Source organism: Saccopteryx leptura, chromosome 3, assembly GCF_036850995.1.
Source record: "Saccopteryx leptura isolate mSacLep1 chromosome 3, mSacLep1_pri_phased_curated, whole genome shotgun sequence".
Taxonomy (NCBI): Eukaryota; Metazoa; Chordata; class Mammalia; order Chiroptera; family Emballonuridae; genus Saccopteryx; species Saccopteryx leptura.
Genome location: NC_089505.1, coordinates 64,902,054 through 64,919,324, shown reverse-complemented (window position 1 = coordinate 64,919,324; position 17,271 = coordinate 64,902,054). Strand labels below are relative to the sequence as shown.

The window sequence follows — 17,271 nt, the reverse complement described above, 5'->3', positions numbered from 1 at the left end:
CACTGTTTGGAAGGCGTTCTCCCTGATTCCCCCTTTGCCATTCTGTTCTCACACTGATGGACTTGTGCCTAAAGCACTTGTGACCACCTGGCATTGTTTATTCTGTTTTCTTGTTTCCTGTTTCTTCCACACCAGAATGTCAGTACCACAAGGGCAAGTGATTTGCCTATTTTATTCATTGTATCCCCAAGACCCAGTACACAGTAGTTCAGTAAATGCTTGGTGACTAGATGGGTGGATGACTGATGGGGAACTCAGGAGGTGACCAGGCAGAGTTGGGTGGGAGGAAGATTGAGCCCCCACCTGACTCCGAGGCCTTGGAGAGACCAGCTGAGAAGTTCGGGTCTGAGCAAGTTCCTGTGGGGGCAGTGCTGCTGGGTGACAGCCATTCTGTTCCCCACCTGTGCAGGCCACGACTGCTCCCTGCGTCTGTGGAGCCTGGACAACAAAACGTGCGTGCAGGAGATCACAGCCCACCGCAAGAAGCATGAGGAGGCCATCCATGCTGTCGCCTGCCACCCTAGCAAGGCCCTCATTGCCAGTGCAGGCGCCGATGCCCTGGCCAAGGTCTTTGTATGATGCCCACCTAGTCCCTCCCTGGCCAGGGAGAGGGGCTGGGCGGGTGTGATTGAGGTGAGGAGCTGTGCTAAGAGGGAGGCTTGGTCCAGGAGGGCAGAAACCCTCTGCGTCCTCACCCACAATGGGACCCTCAGACACACCCCTTTGCCTGGCCCTTCCTAGGGTAGCAACTCCCATGGTCACAGTTGGGGCACCCTCTGTAGTCCTTGAGCATTCAAGGGTCCCTAGAGGGACCCAGAGTTGCCTTACCTCTTGTATCCTGCAGGTCATGGTTCAGTCTCCCCTCCCTTCTCTCTCCCGCAGGTGACTTAGCCTCAGTCTGGAGGCCAGGAGGCCCAGCCTCTTCCCACCTGCCTCAAGCCTGGTGGTGCTAAAGGCCCTTTCCCCAGGAGGCCCTGCTCCTGGCCTGTCCTTCCCCCCAGCATCCAGCCTGGGGGGTTGCCTCCTTCAGGCATCACCCTCCAAGATGGCCTCTGGGAGTTTCATCTCTGCCCTGCGCCCACTCCTGGTTTCCTAGCTGCCTTGAGGGGGCAGGAGAGCCAGGACTGGGTGTCCTTGAGGATCAGCTTTTCCAAGATATCAGAAGGTGCCAGGTTCTCTCTTTGAACCCCCTCCCTCCTCTCTATCCTTCTAGACCTGGGTGGGAGCTGTGCTGGGAGGAACCCCAGATATGCACCTGCTCTGGGTCCGCTGAGGAGCCATGGAGCCAGCTGGACCCAGGCTGTTTCAGTGGGAGTGCTGGGCCTGGCCCACCTCAGAAGCACACCCAGTCCCTCACCCTCCCCTCTAGTTCCTTCAACACAGCTCTCCAGACACTACCCAACACCGCCAGGGCCAGTAAACTGCCTGGGAGCAGGTAATGCCCTTCAGGGAGGCACCTGCCCTTACCACCCCCAACACTCCTCCACGGGGTCACCCATGGGGAGAGATGGCCTTCTCTTGACCCTCTCCAGACATGGTGGAGTGGGGTCCCCAGGGTCCCCCATAACTCCCTGTATATCTGTACAAATAAATGGGATTTTAATGGAGCCCCCGCCCCCATGTTATCACTGTGTGATAGTCTTGTCAGTCTCCTTTCCTGGCCTTCCCTCTTTCCCTCTATTTATTTCACTCTTCTTTTGGGTTCCACCCTGAGCCCTCAGGCCCCCTCCCAGACTTTCTGTTTATAAGCCCTGTCCCTCTCTGTCCTGGATTTGTCTGTGAAACTTGCCTCAATAAATCCTTTGGAGTAAGATGGGTGATGGTGCTGACTGTTGAGGGGATCTGGGACTTTGGGAGAGGAGTAACTGGTTCTGTCTGTGGTGGGTGGAACTTGAGGGATATGCTGATGGGTTGGTGTTTTGTGGTAGGGAAAGGGGGGCCAGAGAGGGGCCCAGAGCCTGGGTGTAGTGTGGGTGGAGGGACGGAAGTTAAGGGCACAGGACCGAATCTCCCCATGCCCCTCCTTTCTGTCCGAAAGCGCTCCCTCCCCAGGGGCCGCAACAGCAGCAGCCTGGGGCAGCACCCCATGAGCAGATAGAGTATAACTGTAATAGTGTAGCTTGAGACTCCTTGACCCCCTCATGGCTGCCAGCCCCACCCCAGGATGTGGGGTAGGTGGGGTGCGGCCAAAGGGCTAACCCCTTTCCCTCCTTGTCCGGTGCCTGGAATGACATAGAGTAGGGAGGGGGAGCCTGGTAGCTACTGGCACAGAAGAACACCTACGCCATGCTGGGGGCTGTTGGGAGGAGATGGGGAGCCCAAATGGGTCCCTTTGACATGGTTGAATCAGTGGTCACCGGTACAGTTAGCAGGAACCAGAACCTTGTTAACACATGCTATTTCTCTGGGCCTTTACAACCTCAAAAACTTGGGAGCTTTATTCATGCTTTATAGAGAAAGATGGAGGGTGAGGTGGGGGGAGAGCTCAAGGGGCTTGCTTGTTCAAGGCCTCCAGCAGGTCACCAGAATTTGTATCTTGTAACTTGTCACTCCCTCTGCTGGCTCAGTCCACCACCTACCAGCAAAGTGTGCTTGGGCAAGTCCCAGCACCTCCTGGGTTGTTAAGGGCTGCAATCCAGTACCTGAAATAGGGCTGCCTCGCCCCCATGAACAATTGAGGATGAAATCCTGCAAACCACTCACTTGCGACGTTTTCAAGGAAAAGGGATATCAGGTGACACTGACAGGAGCCTGGCTATGGGCTCCACATGGCCTCACCGCCCCCCCCCCCCCCCATCCCTCTGAGCTTTGAGCAGCTTCCCCAGGTGGTGGTTTGGGCTTTCGCTCCAGCCTCAGACTTCCTTCCCCAACCCCAGCCAGCACCCCTTTCCCGGATGTGGTGACAGAATCGCTACTGTACCAACCTCAGCTGTCCCCACCAACCCTTTACTAGGAAGGGGGGTTTGTCTCATGGCCCCCTTCCCCAACCAGCCTCTCAAACCAGACCTTGACTTCTTGATGAATGGGGTTGGGGTGGTAGCATCTAGCTAGATCTTGAGAGTCATTTTGCTTCTGAGACAGGCTTGGCATACATTAGGTTGTCAGTCAATCTTGGATGACTGAACATACCCGCCTGAGTGCTTTAAGTGCCCACCTGTCTCCCTGCAAATTATAGCGAAAGCTACCATTTACTGAACTGTGTTTCAGGCATCATTATACAATCTCATTATACCGGTAATTTCAAAGTTTTATATATATCTATAAATATATAAATCACTATAGTATAACCTCAGAATAACAAAAAACCTCGGGTTAAATCCTATTAACAGATGGAGAAACAGGCTCGGAGAGAGGAAGTCACCTACCTAAACGTCACACAGAAAGACAAATGCACATATACCCTGAACATACGTTCTCCATCTATGGAACGGTGGGGGTGTGTTGTCCTCCCTGGTTGCGCCCTTCCAGGCACCCCAGGCTTTTTTGGCTCTTCACCATTCTGAGGACTAGAGTGGAGTGGGGAGCTGAGGGAAGGAAATTACACCACCCACTCTCCACCCAGGTCTGGTTCACTCCACCTTGCCCAAGGTTGCTGAATAGACCCGAGGCCAGGACTTTCCCACCTGTGGAATGGTCTAGGCTGGGGTACTCCGTAACACCACTTTCCTGGGGCTGGGGGGGAGGAAGGGGCAGAGCCGATGTTCTGAGAAGAGCGAGGCGGAGCCCAGAGAGCGTGACGGATCTGACACCCGGTTTCCCACCCTTTCCCCCTGCGGTGGGCGCCGGATGCAGGGCCAAGCGAGACGTCCCTTTCCTTAAAGGGCCAGGCGCGTCCTTCGCGGCCGCCCCCGCGGTCTGTGGTGGTGGTGGTGAGGCTGGCTCGCACCTACCTCTCCAGCTCAGCGAAAAGTGAACTTTGCAGACTCGTTTGTGTTGTGGGTTGGGATCAGTCCTACCTCCCTGCGCCGCATCTCCCTTCCCCGGCCCCCGAACTACGGCGGCGGAGGTGCTGAACCCGCCCTCCTCTTCCGCCCCCTCAGCACACTCCGCCCTCTATGACGTCACCGAAGCCGACGCCGATTGGCTGGCAGTGCCGTCGCTCCTGACACTTCCTCCTGCGCCGCCACAACCGAGTTAAACTTTGGCGAAGGAAAAGGAGCCACCGGCGCCGGGCGACCCTCCCTTGCCCCACCTCCACTGCGGCCGGTAACGCCCCCTTCTTCTCGGGCCCCCAACCGAACTTTTTTCCAACTTCCGAGATCCGTAAGATTCTCTCCTTAGCACCCTGGCCCTCGGGATCCCTCTGCCCATCCCTGGACCCGTCGGATCCTTGGGATCCACTCGATCCCCAGACTCAGACTCTTGCTTTCCACTCCCAAGGTCTGGTGAATACCTCGGACCCCTTTAATTGGACCCTCTTCTTAGAGCCACTGGATTCTGGGGTTCCCCCCTGTTCCTTTTTCACCAGGCCTTTAGATCCTGGGCTCCGCTGATCTCTGCGACCCTGACCTACTAAATTTTCTTCTTTGATTTATTGGAACCTCTCAATCTCTGGGTCCCCAAGCCATTTCTTTTTTTTTTCTGATCACCTGTGATTGCTTGGTTCCCGAGCTTCTGATCCACTAGATTTCTTTTCTTTACTATCCTAGGGTCCCGCCATCCTCGAGTCCCCTTAACCTGCCAGATTTCTTTTCTCGGTTCCCCGGGATCCCGCGCTCCCACGACCAGCTTACGAGAACCCTTGGATACAGTGATCGGGGTTACCCGGGCTCCTCCAGCCGGATCCCGGGTGGGCACCGGGCGGTGAGCCCCGGGCCTCCCCCATGGCTGCAGCCCCCTCCCATCCCGCCGGGCTCCCGGGCTCTCCCGGGCCGGGGTCTCCTCCGCCCCCCGGCTTCTTGGACCTGCAGTCGCCGCCACCGCTGCTGCCCCAGATTTCGGTCCCGGCTCCGGGCCCCGGGGTCTCCTTCCACATCCAGATCGGGCTGACCCGCGAGTTCGTGCTGTTGCCCGCTGCCTCCGAGCTAGCCCATGTGAAGCAGCTGGCTTGCTCCATCGTGGACCAGAAGGTGAGGGCGCAGGGTTCCCCACATTCAGCTTCAGGAGAGATCTGGAGGAGGGAGGGGGACGCTGACAGAGGCGACTTGGATCCTGGCTTAGGGCAGGGGGAGGAAAGGGGTCTAAGTCTTGGGAGACTGAGGGATGGCTGTAGGGGTGTTGGCCCCAGTTGCCTCCTCATCCCCATTACCCGTTTGAGGGAGGCCTGGGCAGGGGTGGGGTGCCCCAGAGGCCTCCCCAAGTTGCGAGTCCGTGCATGTTGTTATCTGCAGCGGGCAGAAAGGAAGGGAGGAACCCACCAGGTATAGAAGGAGGGAAGAGGAAGGGGAAGGTAGGGGCAGCAGATGGGGGTGGGGGAGCACTTCCCTGCCCAGGCCCATCTCTGACCTCCCATTTGGTGGAAACAGTAGAAACTGAAGCCGGGCTGGCCGTGGCGATCGGGTGACATGTGGAGGTGCGGGTGCTTGCCGGAGCTGCCGGGGGCAAGTGAGGTCTCAGAACCCACTCTCTGCCCTCTCCCAGGCCTGAGATACCTGTGGAGGGGCTGGCAACTCTTTCCAGAGTTCAGAGGCTGTGGGACTTGGTCCCCTTTCCTAATCAGTGGTCTCCCCATCCAAAATCCCTTCCTCCCCTGGGTCTGACGTCAGTCTTAGCTTTGGACACCAGGGTCACCAGGGTGGGGGGCTGGGGGTGATGGCAAAAAGAAATCAGGTGAAACTCTGTGTCTGAATCCTAGGACATTAAAAATCAGATAGTAAGCTTCCCTGTTGTTGGAATTCTAGCCTGTCAAAATGTTATATTAGAATTCTAACTTGAAATATGCAACTGTAGGTAATTGAATTCCTCTGATATAGTTATTCAAACATTAGAATCCTAGGTTGTTTAAATACTAAAACATTAAAATGTTTGAATATTAGATCCCTGGGTTGTTGGAATCCTTTAATGCTAAGATATTCAAATATTAAAATCCTATACTGCTCATAAAAATTAGGGGATATTTCAAAATAAATATGAAGCGATTAAAAAAAGCATTGATTTTGTTATTAAACAATAACATCAGAAAAGCAAACAAGTCAGAGAAAGTTGTTTGATTATGCAAATGAGATATAAAACCAACTTTTATTTCATTGGTGAAAATGCACTATGCAAAAGGCTGAAAGTACTGAAGTATCAGCACGTTCCCTGATCCCCCTTTTTTTGTGAGCAGTGTAGTTTGTCAGACTCCTAGAATATTAAAATACTAGACTACTGCTGCTAATCTGGGTTGTTGGCAATCCTAAAACATATAATGAGAATATGTAGAACTCTAGAATGCCTGATTCTATAATGTAAGCAAGATGGAATCCTCAAATCTCCAATTCCAGAATCTTCTCAGACTCCTGGAAATGAATTATTTGAGCTTCAGAGAAACATCTGGAACTGGTCCAACTCCCCCCATTTTACAGACAAAGCTTAGACAAAGACCTTGTAGGCAGTAAGGGCTCAGGCGACCAGGTCACCTGTAGACCCTCTCCCAGTGGACAAGAACAGAAAGGACTTGCTTTGTCCGCCCCTACCCAACCCCCACATCAACAGGCCCAGCTCCCATGCCCAACTGAGCCTGCTTCTTGGGAAAACAGGCTGCCGGGGGGAGGGCAGATTGTCCCCTAGGTAAAATTCTTTGTCCAATGGTTCAGTCTTCAGCTACCCCCTCAGGCCTCACCCGTTTTATTTTCTGCCTTCTCCATCCAGGTGTGGTAGGGCCCCTTTCCTTCCTTCCAGCAGCTCCACCTGGGCTGTTTCACTTTCTGTTCTACCTACAGGGTTTCATTTCCTGCCCCCACCCTCCCAAGCTGGGGACCCAGACACCTGGGTCCTTTGGGCATTGGGTGGGAGGAACCTTTTATATTCAGCTCCTTTAATAACCTTCCCATAGCCCCCCATCCCACGAGTCCTAAAGCCCCTCCTTTCAGTTCGTCCTGCCCCAGTGCTGGGCCTGGAGCCAGGTAACTGGGACAATAGATCCAGGAAGGAAGCTGGCGGGAAGCAGGGGGGGGGGGGGGCACATAAGGAAAGGGGTGCTCACCCAGACTGCCACCCCCCACCCCCGATCTCCGGGAAATTCTAGGTGCCCAGGCTCCCGGAACCACTCTCCCTAACACCCCAGTGCGCCAACCCAGCAACCAAACTCTGGCTGGCGAACTCGCCCAGCACACCTGGGCCGTGGCACCCCGCTAGGCTCGAGCTGGGTCTGGGAGGGAGCCGGCAGGAAGCGTGGGGCCGCGGGGTCTCTGAATTTCCGGGGGAAACAGGAGGCCCTGCTCAGAGAGGGTTCCAGATCACTGCTTTTCCGTCACCACCTCCCTCTCCCGTCCCTCAGTTCCCTGAGTGTGGCTTCTACGGCCTTTACGACAAGATCCTGCTCTTCAAACATGATCCCACGTCCGCTAACCTCCTACAGCTGGTGCGCTCGGCCGGAGACATCCAGGAAGGCGACCTGGTGGAGGTGGTGCTGTCGGGTGAGAGGCCAGGCCCGCCTAGGGGCGGGGCATCGAGCGAGGGTGGGGCATCTGAAGGAGTGGAAAGGCAGATGGGCCCAGACACTTGCTTCTTCCAGTTTGGAGCTACTGGTTGGTTCTAACACCTGGCTGCAAATTAGAATCATCTTGGGAGCCTTTACAAACGCCAGTTCCCACTAAATTTATTGTTGTGCGTGCATACTGTGGAATTCGCACAGCGCTGAACATAAACCATCCACAGCAACACTGGTGAATTTCCCAAACCTGATGCCGAGAGACAGAAGCCAGAAGTCAGACTACATTCTGTATAATTCCATTTATGAAGCACAGAGGCAGATACAATTACTCTATGGTGTTTGAAGCCAGGAGAGTGGGTGCTTTGGGGGAAGATAGAGTGGGGTGGAGGACACAAGGGAGCTTTCTGGGGACTAAATTCCCATTCCTCCATCAGGGTGCTGGTGATGCGGTATGTACAGTTTGGCAGTTCTTAGAGCCATGCATTTCTGTGTCCTTTTCTAACCATATGTTAGACTTTGATATGAAGCTTAAAGTGTTTTGATGCCCACGCCTCCTTCCCTATGAAGTCTGACTGTGAGATGACCCCGGCACCTATATTTTCAGCCAGAATCTAATCCACTCACTGGCCATTCCCACACTTTTTTTTTTTTTTAATTTACAGAGACAGAGATAGAGTCAGAGAGAGGGACAGAGAGACAGGAAGGGAGAGAGATGAGAAACATCAATTTTTCGTTGTGGTACTTTTTTTTTTTAGTTGTTCATTGATTGCCTTCTCATATGTGCCTTGACCGGAGCTACAGCAGACCGAGTAACCCCTTGCTCAAGCCAGCGACCTTGGGTTCAAGCTGGTGATCTTTGCTCAAACCAGATGAACCCGCGCTCACGCTGGCGACCTCGGGGTCTTGAACCTGGGTCCTCCGCATCCCAATCTGATGCTCTATCCACTGTGACTCCGCCTGGCCAAGCTGGCCATTCCCACTTTATAGATGGGCAAGCTCTCAGCATCTTAGACAGTCTGTGATCCTTGGTTCCTTCAGGAGAGAGGGGAATGGAAAGTACCTGCCTCATCCATGGCTGTATTTCCTACCCCACCCCTTATCACCCCTTGCACGCTGCAATGCTCAGTTATATTTGTTGAATGTATGGATGACAATTAGAAGTTTGGGTTTAATTTCTTTGTGACCTTGTTCATGTTTTAAATATCCTATGTAGGCTAGCAACTCTTAGATTAAAAAATTTGTTGATTTATTTATTGGTTGATTTGAGAAAGAGAGAAACATTGATTTGCTGTTGCACCTGTTTATGCATTTATTGTTTGGCTCTTCTATGTACCCTGACCAAGGATGGAACCCACAACCTTTGCATGCTGTGACAATGTTCTAATCAACAGAGCTACCCAGCAGTCAGGGCCGGAAGTCTTAGATTTTTATCTTCACCCTGGTCTCTCCCCTCAAACCAGGTTTTGTTCATGTATCTGTCTCCCTAACACTTTTACTTCGCATCTGCAGGCATCTCAGATATGGCCTACCCGAGACAGAAATTTAATTTTCCCCTTTTAAACCTGCTTTTCCTCAAAAAAAAAAAAAGTTTTATAAACCTGATTTTCCTCTAGTCTTCAACATCTTGGTGAAAGACACCACCATTCACCCAGGTGAACATGCCCAAAACCTTGGGACATCATGGCTCCTCTATTTTTCCCACCCCTTCACTTCATCTTCCTGCCTTTAATATACATTCTAAATTTATTTTGAACTACCTTTCCTGGTCCAAGCTGCCATCACCTCCTGTCTAGATTATTTCAGTAGCACCTCAGTCAGTTCATGATACTCCACTGCTCGATATCCTTCCAGGGTTCCCCATTACTCTTGGAGTAAAATACAAACTCTTCAACACAACTTCAAGGCTGCTCATGATCTGGCCCCTGCCAATTCCCTAAATTCATCTCTCAACACTACTCTCCTTACTTTCTTTGTTCCAGCCATGCTTGCCTACTCTTTGTCCCTTGAGTAAACCAAGCTCCCTCCTACCTCAGGGCCTTTGCACTTTCTGTTCTTGATGCCTGGAATGCTGCCCCCCCAAACTCCATCTTCTCATAGCTAGTTCCTTTTTGTTATTTGGCTCTCAGCTTCATTGCCATTTCCTAAATTTCCTTGTTTATTTATGTGTTTATGTTTTGTGTCTGTCTCCCCCAAAGAATGTCAGCTTCCTAAGAGTAGGGTATAAATCTGTCTTGTTTATAGCTTTATCTTGAGTGTGTAAGTAGTGATTGGCTCATAGATAAGAGTCCCCTTTTCATTGCATAATACAAAGAAAAATGGCTTAATATTAGATTGAAACTTGGGGGAGGGAAGAAGGAATGAGACTTAATTCAAAAATGAAACTTCTAAAATAATAGCTAACATTTACTAAGCACTTTCTATGTTCCAGGCACTGTTTTAAGAGCTTTCCAGGCCCTGGCCAGTTGGTTCAGTGGATAGAGCATCAGCCTTGTGTGCAAACATCCCAGTCAGGGCACACGTGAGAAGCGACCATCTGCTTCTCTCCCTTTCCTCTTCCACTTCTCTCTCTCTTCCCTTCGCATAGCCAATGGTTGGTTGGAGCATCAGCCCCAGATGGGGGTTGCCGGGTGGATTTTGGTTTGGGCACATGCAGGAGTCTATTTTCTATCTCCCCTCCTTTCACTTAAAAAAAAAAAAAAAAAAGAGCTTTCCATAATTCATTTAGTCCTTAAAGAATCTATAAAGAGATACTATTTTGATACTAGCATGTTCTTTCCTAGCCACCTGCCTGGCTCATATCCTATCTCCTTCAGGCCTTTTTGCCTTAATATCACCTCGAGGAGGCCTTCCCTGACCACCTATTTCAAATTGTACCTCTTGTACCTTCCCTGTTTAATTTTTCTCCTAAGCACTTATTGACTTATAACCAACTGTGTGTGTGTTTGTGTGTGTGTATATACAGTTTGTCCGTAAAGTCATGGTGCACTTTTGACCAGTCATAGGAAAGCAACTAAAGACAATAGAAATGTGAAATCTGCACCAAATAAAAGGAAAACCCTCCCAGTTTCATACCTATTCAGTGCTGTTCGATGTGGGCTCACACATAGATTTTTTAGGGCTCCTTAGGTAGCTATCCCGTATAGCCTCTACAGACTCGTCACTGACTGATGGCCTACCAGAATGGGGTTTCTCCACCAAACTGCCAGTTACCTTCAACTGCTTATCCCACCAAGTAATGTTATTCCTATGTGGTGGCGCTTCATTATAAACGTGCCGATATTCACGTTGCACTTTGGTCATGGATTCGAATTTAGCGAGCCACAGAACACACTGAACTTTCTTCTGTACCATCCACATCTGGCATGACCGTGGGCTGCTCTGCTGTATACACGGTGTTACGTCATCATCTGCGCATGCACATGCTGCCACATCATCCTACAGAAACTGGGAGGGTTTTCCTTTTATTTGGTGCAGATTTCACATTTCTATTGTCTTTTGTTGCTTTCCTGTGACCGGTCAAAAGTGCACCATGACTTTACGGACACACTGTGTGTGTGTGTGTGTGTGTGTGTTGTGTATATTGTTGTTGTTGGTTGATTTTAGAGAAAGAGAGAGAGACATTAATTTGTTGTTCTACTTATTTACATATTCTTTGGGTCATTCTTGTATGTGCCTTGACTAGAGATCAAACCTGCATCTTGGCATATATGGACAATGAATGCTCTAACCAACTGAGCTACCTGGCCAGGTAAAACTGTATGTTTTATTACTTAAAAATTTCAGAGAAGCAGGAAGTATGGTGCTAAAAGCATGAACTCTAGAGCCACACTGGTTTGGGTTTAAATGTGAATTCTGTGACTTGCTAGCTGTGTGACTTTGGACAAGTTGCTTGCTTAATCTATCTGTGCTGCAGTCTCCCCATATAAAAAATGGAGACTATAACAGAATGTACCAGACTGAGCTCTCAAGAGGACTGAATTCATTAGTGTTTTAAAGTACTTAGAGCAGTGCCTGGCCCAGAGTGACCACTAGACCGAGTGATTGTTACATAAGAAAATTTATTTTATGTCCTTTGTCTGCCTCCCTCACGAGAGGGTAGGCAGGGGTGTTGTCTGTTTTGTTCCATGGGCTGTCCCTACTGCTTAGATTAACAATGCTCAGTAGGTTTTTGTTGGATTTCCATTTTAAAGATGAGAAAACTGAGGTACGTAGGTTTTTTTTTCTCTTGATGCTCAGGCTATACCCCAGACTAAGTAAACAGAAACTCTGAGGATGGGACCCAGGCATCTGTATATTTCTATTAAAAAAAATTTTTTTTTAAGTAAATCTTTTTTTTTTTTTTCATGTATCAATTTTAGTGAGAGAGAAAGAGACAAAGAGAGGAACATAGATCTGTTCTGGTATGTTCCCTGACCAGGGATTGAACCAGCAACCTCTGTGCTTCAGGATGATGCTCTAACCAATTGAGCCATCCGGCCAGGGCTCTATTTAAAATTTTTAAGTGTGGTGAAATATACATAAAATATACCATCATAACCTTTTTTTTTTTTTTTTTTGCATTTAAGCTAGGCCTTTTTGGAATTTTTTTTAAATTAATTTTAATGGTGTGACATTGATACACCAGGGTACATATGTTCAGAGAAAACATCTCTAGGTTATTTTGACATTTGATTATGCTGCGTTACCATCATCCAATTGTCTTCTGTCACCTTCTAACTGGTTTTCTTTGTGCTCCTTCCCTCCCCCAACCCCTTCCCTCTCCTCCCCCCCACCCCGTAACCCCCACACTCTTGTCCATGTCCATCATAACCATTTTTAAGTCTGTTGTTCAGTAGTGTTAATTACATTCACTTTTGTTGTGCAACCAGTCCCCAGAACTCTTTTCATCTTGCAAAACTAGAACTTTATAACCATTCAACTTCCTCCTCCCCTTCCTCCCAGTCCCTGACATAAATATATAAGTGTTTTGCCCAGTGTTAGAGCTGGGATTTGAATCCATGCAGAATGTAATATGTGAGAAATTAATGAAGGAAGGAACAATTACCTTAAACCTTGCAAATGGATGGAACCTGGGAGCGCGGGGACTGGAATATTCTCCACTGGCCCTGCCTCAGTCATCCGCCTTTCCCTACTGCCTGCAGCCTCGGCCACCTTCGAGGACTTCCAGATCCGCCCCCACGCACTCACAGTGCACTCCTACCGAGCGCCTGCCTTCTGCGACCACTGCGGAGAGATGCTCTTCGGTCTAGTGCGCCAGGGCCTCAAGTGCGATGGTGAGAGGTGAAGGGCTGGAGGCGGGGCCTTGGGCGGAGCTCAGAGCCAGGAGGCAGAGCCTAGGAGGCGGGGCTCGGAGAGAGGTACAGCCCAGAGGTAGGGCTTGGGGCGGAGTTGGGGGTGGGCCAAGGGGCGGGGCTTGAGCGGAGGGTGGGGCTCAGCCTGGGGGTGGAGCCTGAGAGGTGGAGCTCTGAGAAAGAAGTAAGGGGCAGAGCTGAGGGGAGGAAAGGGGGCGTTCACAGGGAAGAGGGCAGGGCCTATATCAGAGGGATCAACCAGAAAACCTAGTAAAAGGTATATACGTACAGTATTAAGGGATTTTTGGAAGGAATTGGTTTACAGGATTATGGGGGCTGGCTAGCCAACTCCTAATCTGTAGGGTAGCTGGTCAGCAAGCGCAGGCTGAAGGAACTGTCAGGCAGGAGCTGAAGCTGCTATCCACAGGCAGAATTTCTTCATCTGGGATGTCTCAGCTCTGCTTTTTAAACCTTTCAATGCTGCTTTTTAAACCTTCAACGGATTGAAACAGGCCCATTAGATTAACTAGGATAATCTTCCTCATTTAAAGTCATCTGATTGTGGACTTGAATCACATCTACAAAATAACTGCATAGCAACACCTATAATAGTGTTTGAAAAATGAAGGATGCTAGCTAGCCTAGCTGAATTGACACATAAAGCTGACCATCTGAGTCCACCCCTTGTCATCTTGGCACCTCTGTCTGCTAGTGCTGCCAAAAACAAAATACCTCAGGTTGGCTGGCTTACAGATATTTATTTCTTACAGTTCTAGAAGCTGGAAAGTTTAAGATCAAGACTCCAACAGGGTTTGGTTCCTAGTGAGGACCTTCTTACTAGCTTGCAGATGGTACCATGTGCTAACACAGCATATAAAGAGGGCAATTTCTGAAGTATCTTCCTTTTATAAGGACCTCAGTCTCATCAGATCAGAGTCCCATTTTTATGACCTCATTTAATCTTAATTACCTCCTTAAAGACCCCCATCTCCAGCCTGACCTGTGGTGGCGCAATGGATAAAGCGTCGACCTGGAAATGCTGAGGTCGCCGGTTTGAAACCCTGGGCTTGCCTGGTCAAGGCACATATGGGAGTTGATGCTTCTTGCTCCTCTCCTCCTTCTCTCTCTATCTCTCCTCTCTCTCTCTCCCTCTCTCTCTCCTTTCTAGAATGAATAAATAAAATAAAAATAAAATTTATAAAAAAGACCCCATCTCCAAATACAGTTATATTATCAGGTTAGGGCTTCAACATGTAAATTTGGGGAGGGGACACAAATATTCAGTCTACAATAAGCACTGCACTCATACACGTCTCCTTAAACTGTACTTAAAAAAAATAAAGAAACACATTGTGTCCCTTTAGCTGAGATGTCTCAAGGCTAAGCCCAAGCATCATGATCAGGAGGTCGCTTCCATCTTTGGTGCTTCTGAGTGAGAATGTTGAGATCTCACCAGCTTGCAGTGAAGCCCTCAATGCCCACCTTGGCTGTGCTCTACACACAGAAGATGGTGACCATTCATTCTGCAATGATGGTCTGTGCCTCCAGTGTTCAGTGTGCCAGCTTCGTGGTGATCATTCTCATATGGAAATTCAGAGTCTCTGATAACCTGTGTTCCAGATGGTCTATGGCAGTGGTCCCCAACCCCCAGGCCGCGGACTGGTACCGGTCTGTGGGCCATTTGGTACCGGTCCACAGATAAATAACTTACATTATTTCCGTTTTATTTATATTTAAGTCTGAATGATGTTTTATTTTTTTAAAATGACCAGATTCCCTCTGTTACATCCATCTAAGACTCACTCTTGACACTTGTCTCGGTCACATGATACATTTATTCGTCCCACCCTAAAGGCCGGTCCATGAAAATATTTTCTGACATTAAACCGGTCCGTGGCCCAAAAAAGGTTGGCGACCACTGGTCTACGGCATCAACTACGATTGTTTCCATGTAGCCCTAATTATATTGTGGCATTATTTAAGGACTTGAGATAAGAGCCATATCAGGCTTGCAAAAAAATGATTTAATGCATTCAAAACTGCTATCAATATGGCTGTCATCCACACATCATATCCAGTTCTTGATGTCTTGGCATATGTAACCTTCATCGTGGTGCAACCCTGGGTCATCAGATACTAATGGACAGTCTTAGCATGGACTTCCTTAGCCCTGCTTCACAGACAGTGATCCACGTTCATATGGTTCCAAAAGAGACCCAAATGACTGTGCTTAATGCTACTGACACCTTCCTATGGGAGTTTGATTCTACTGTGGTACTCATATTAGGAATCATAGGTGAGAGCCTGAAATCCCATGTAGCACGTGAAAGGCCAAGGACTGGGAAGTGGTTCCTGTATGCAAAGGCCGTTCACCATCTGGAAGCTCTTCTCGTAATGCCAACAGCATTTGGGAAGCCCAGTGAAACTGCAAGCTGAGTCAGATTCTGCACGGATGAGGATTAAAAAAATTTTTTGGAAAGAAAAAACATTAACAAAGTCATGTTTGCACCTGTATGATACAGCAATCCTGAGTACAAGGGAAACATGCTAACCCTTTTTTCCACTCAGAAGACGGTGTGTATCCGGAGTGGCGTTTATTCTTCTCCTTGGATGTTCTATAATTTAAATACTATGATATAAAGTTAATTTTTTATCAATATCTTGTGTTAGATGATAAGGGGATAGGAGAGGAAAGAAAACAAAAGTATTTTGTATACACACACATACTCATAAAATAAGGAAGAAATACTCCTGGCGACCATAGTTCTCATTTCTGCAGTGGGTTCCAGAGGGGTGGCTTCCTTCTTCCACTCCCCAGTCTGATTTCCCTGTGTCCTCAGCAAGAACCTCACCTGCGCATGGTCCTTTGCCTGGTAGGGTGGCACAAACCTTCACTTCTGAAGCTTCAGGGCCAAAAGTAGTTCTGCCTGAGCTGGGTTTTTGTAAATTTCATTGACTTTAATTACACACTAAAAGGTGTCCTGAGGGATCTTCAGTACTCCAGATCTGCAGAAAAGGAGAACAGGGGTGGAACTTTACAGCCCAAGGCAGTGGAGGCTGTGTCTCTGACCGTCTGTGCCCTCCGCAGGCTGCGGACTGAACTACCACAAGCGCTGCGCCTTCAGCATCCCTAACAACTGCAGTGGGGCCCGCAAACGGCGCCTGTCGTCCACTTCTCTGGCCAGTGGCCATTCAGTGCGCCTCAGTACCTCAGACTCGCTGCCCTGCACGGCTGATGAGCTGGTGAGGGGCTGGGGAGTGGGCAGGTTGGTGGCTGGGGGGTGATGAGGCCCAAGCATGGGGCAATGCACTGATGTGTCCTTTTCATTCTTGCTGACCACTAGAGCCGCAGCACCACTGAGCTCCTGCCTCGTCGCCCCCCCTCGTCCTCCTCCTCATCGTCTGTCTCATCCTATACCGGCCGCCCCATCGAACTGGACAAGATGCTGCTCTCCAAGGTCAAAGTGCCACACACCTTCCTCATCCACAGTTATACACGCCCCACTGTCTGCCAGGCTTGCAAGAAACTTCTTAAGGGCCTCTTCCGCCAGGGCCTACAGTGCAAAGGTCAGCCGGATGGGGGTGGGGTCGGGTGGAGAACAGACAGATTCCACACCCCCATACAAACATACATATACACATACACATTCAGAAGTTTAGGATCTCAGCTGGAGCTCTGGCCAGTTGGCTCAGTGGATAGAGCATCTTCCGGATGTCACAGGTTCGATTCCCCATCAGGGCACACAAGAGAAGTGACCATCTACTTCTCTCCCCCTCCCTTTTCCTCTCCCTCTCTTCTTCCTCTTCTTCTCCTCCTCTCCTCCGGCAGCCAGTGGCTCAATTGGTTCCAGTGTTGGCCCCTGCACCTGAGGATAGCTCAGTTGGTCCCAGCACATCAGCCTCAAGTGCTAAAAATAGCTCAACTGATTCCAGACTCAGACCTGGATGGGGTTGCTGGGTGAATCCCTGTCAAGGTGCATGCAGGAGTCTCTCTGCCTCACTATCTCCCCTACACACACACACACACACACACACACAGGCCTGACCAAGCGGTGGTGCAGTGGATAGAGTGTTGGACTGGGATGCGGAGGACCTAGGTTTGAAACCCCGAGGTCGCCAGCTTGAACACAGGTTCACCTGGTTTGAGCAAGGCTCACCAGCTTGAGCCCAAGGTCGCTGGTTTGAGCAAGGGGTCACTCGGTCTGCTGTAGCCCCCCAGTCAAGGCACATAATGAGAAAGCAATCAGTAAACAACTAAGGTGCCACAACGAAGAATTGATGCTTCTCATCTCTCTCCCTTCCTGTCTTATCTGTCCCTCTCTCTCTCTCTGTTACACACACATGCAAAAAACAAACAAACAAAACAACAACAACAAAAAACTATCTCAGCTGGGCTTGTGGCAGAAC

General features: G+C 49.7%; 2 protein-coding genes and 1 long non-coding RNA gene across 8 annotated transcripts in view; 2 read left to right on the top strand and 1 right to left on the bottom strand.

The window, feature by feature from the left end:
* Nucleotides 1–1,811, top strand: part of STRN4 (striatin 4) — a 28,499-nt gene extending 26,688 nt beyond the window's left edge. For all 3 annotated transcript variants that reach the window (XM_066373827.1, XM_066373826.1, XM_066373829.1), the window contains 2 exons: nt 410–633; nt 883–1,811. In XM_066373827.1, coding sequence (XP_066229924.1) covers nt 410–579 — 170 coding nt within the window. In that variant the 3' untranslated portion in view covers nt 580–633; nt 883–1,811. The remainder of the gene's footprint in view (nt 1–409; nt 634–882) is intronic.
* A 2,241-nt stretch (nt 1,812–4,052) lies between these two features.
* PRKD2 (protein kinase D2) overlaps nt 4,053–17,271 on the top strand; it is a 36,019-nt gene continuing 22,800 nt past the window's right edge. Inside the window, exons 1-6 of one of the 4 annotated variants that reach the window (XM_066373820.1) lie at nt 4,053–4,206; nt 4,650–5,069; nt 7,418–7,556; nt 12,715–12,846; nt 15,953–16,107; nt 16,209–16,431. In XM_066373820.1, the coding sequence (XP_066229917.1) occupies nt 4,824–5,069; nt 7,418–7,556; nt 12,715–12,846; nt 15,953–16,107; nt 16,209–16,431 (895 nt within the window). In that variant the 5' untranslated portion in view covers nt 4,053–4,206; nt 4,650–4,823. Of the gene's footprint in view, nt 4,381–4,649; nt 5,070–6,936; nt 7,044–7,417; nt 7,557–12,714; nt 12,847–15,952; nt 16,108–16,208; nt 16,432–17,271 lie in introns of those variants that run through there. The other 3 variants (XM_066373822.1, XM_066373821.1, XM_066373823.1) reach the window with 3 other exon arrangements.
* Nucleotides 4,997–6,810, bottom strand: LOC136399052 (uncharacterized). Its single transcript, XR_010750095.1, has 3 exons — nt 6,761–6,810; nt 5,446–5,531; nt 4,997–5,110 (listed from the first exon to the last, which is right to left on the bottom strand). It is a non-coding gene; the product is annotated as an uncharacterized lncRNA (long non-coding RNA).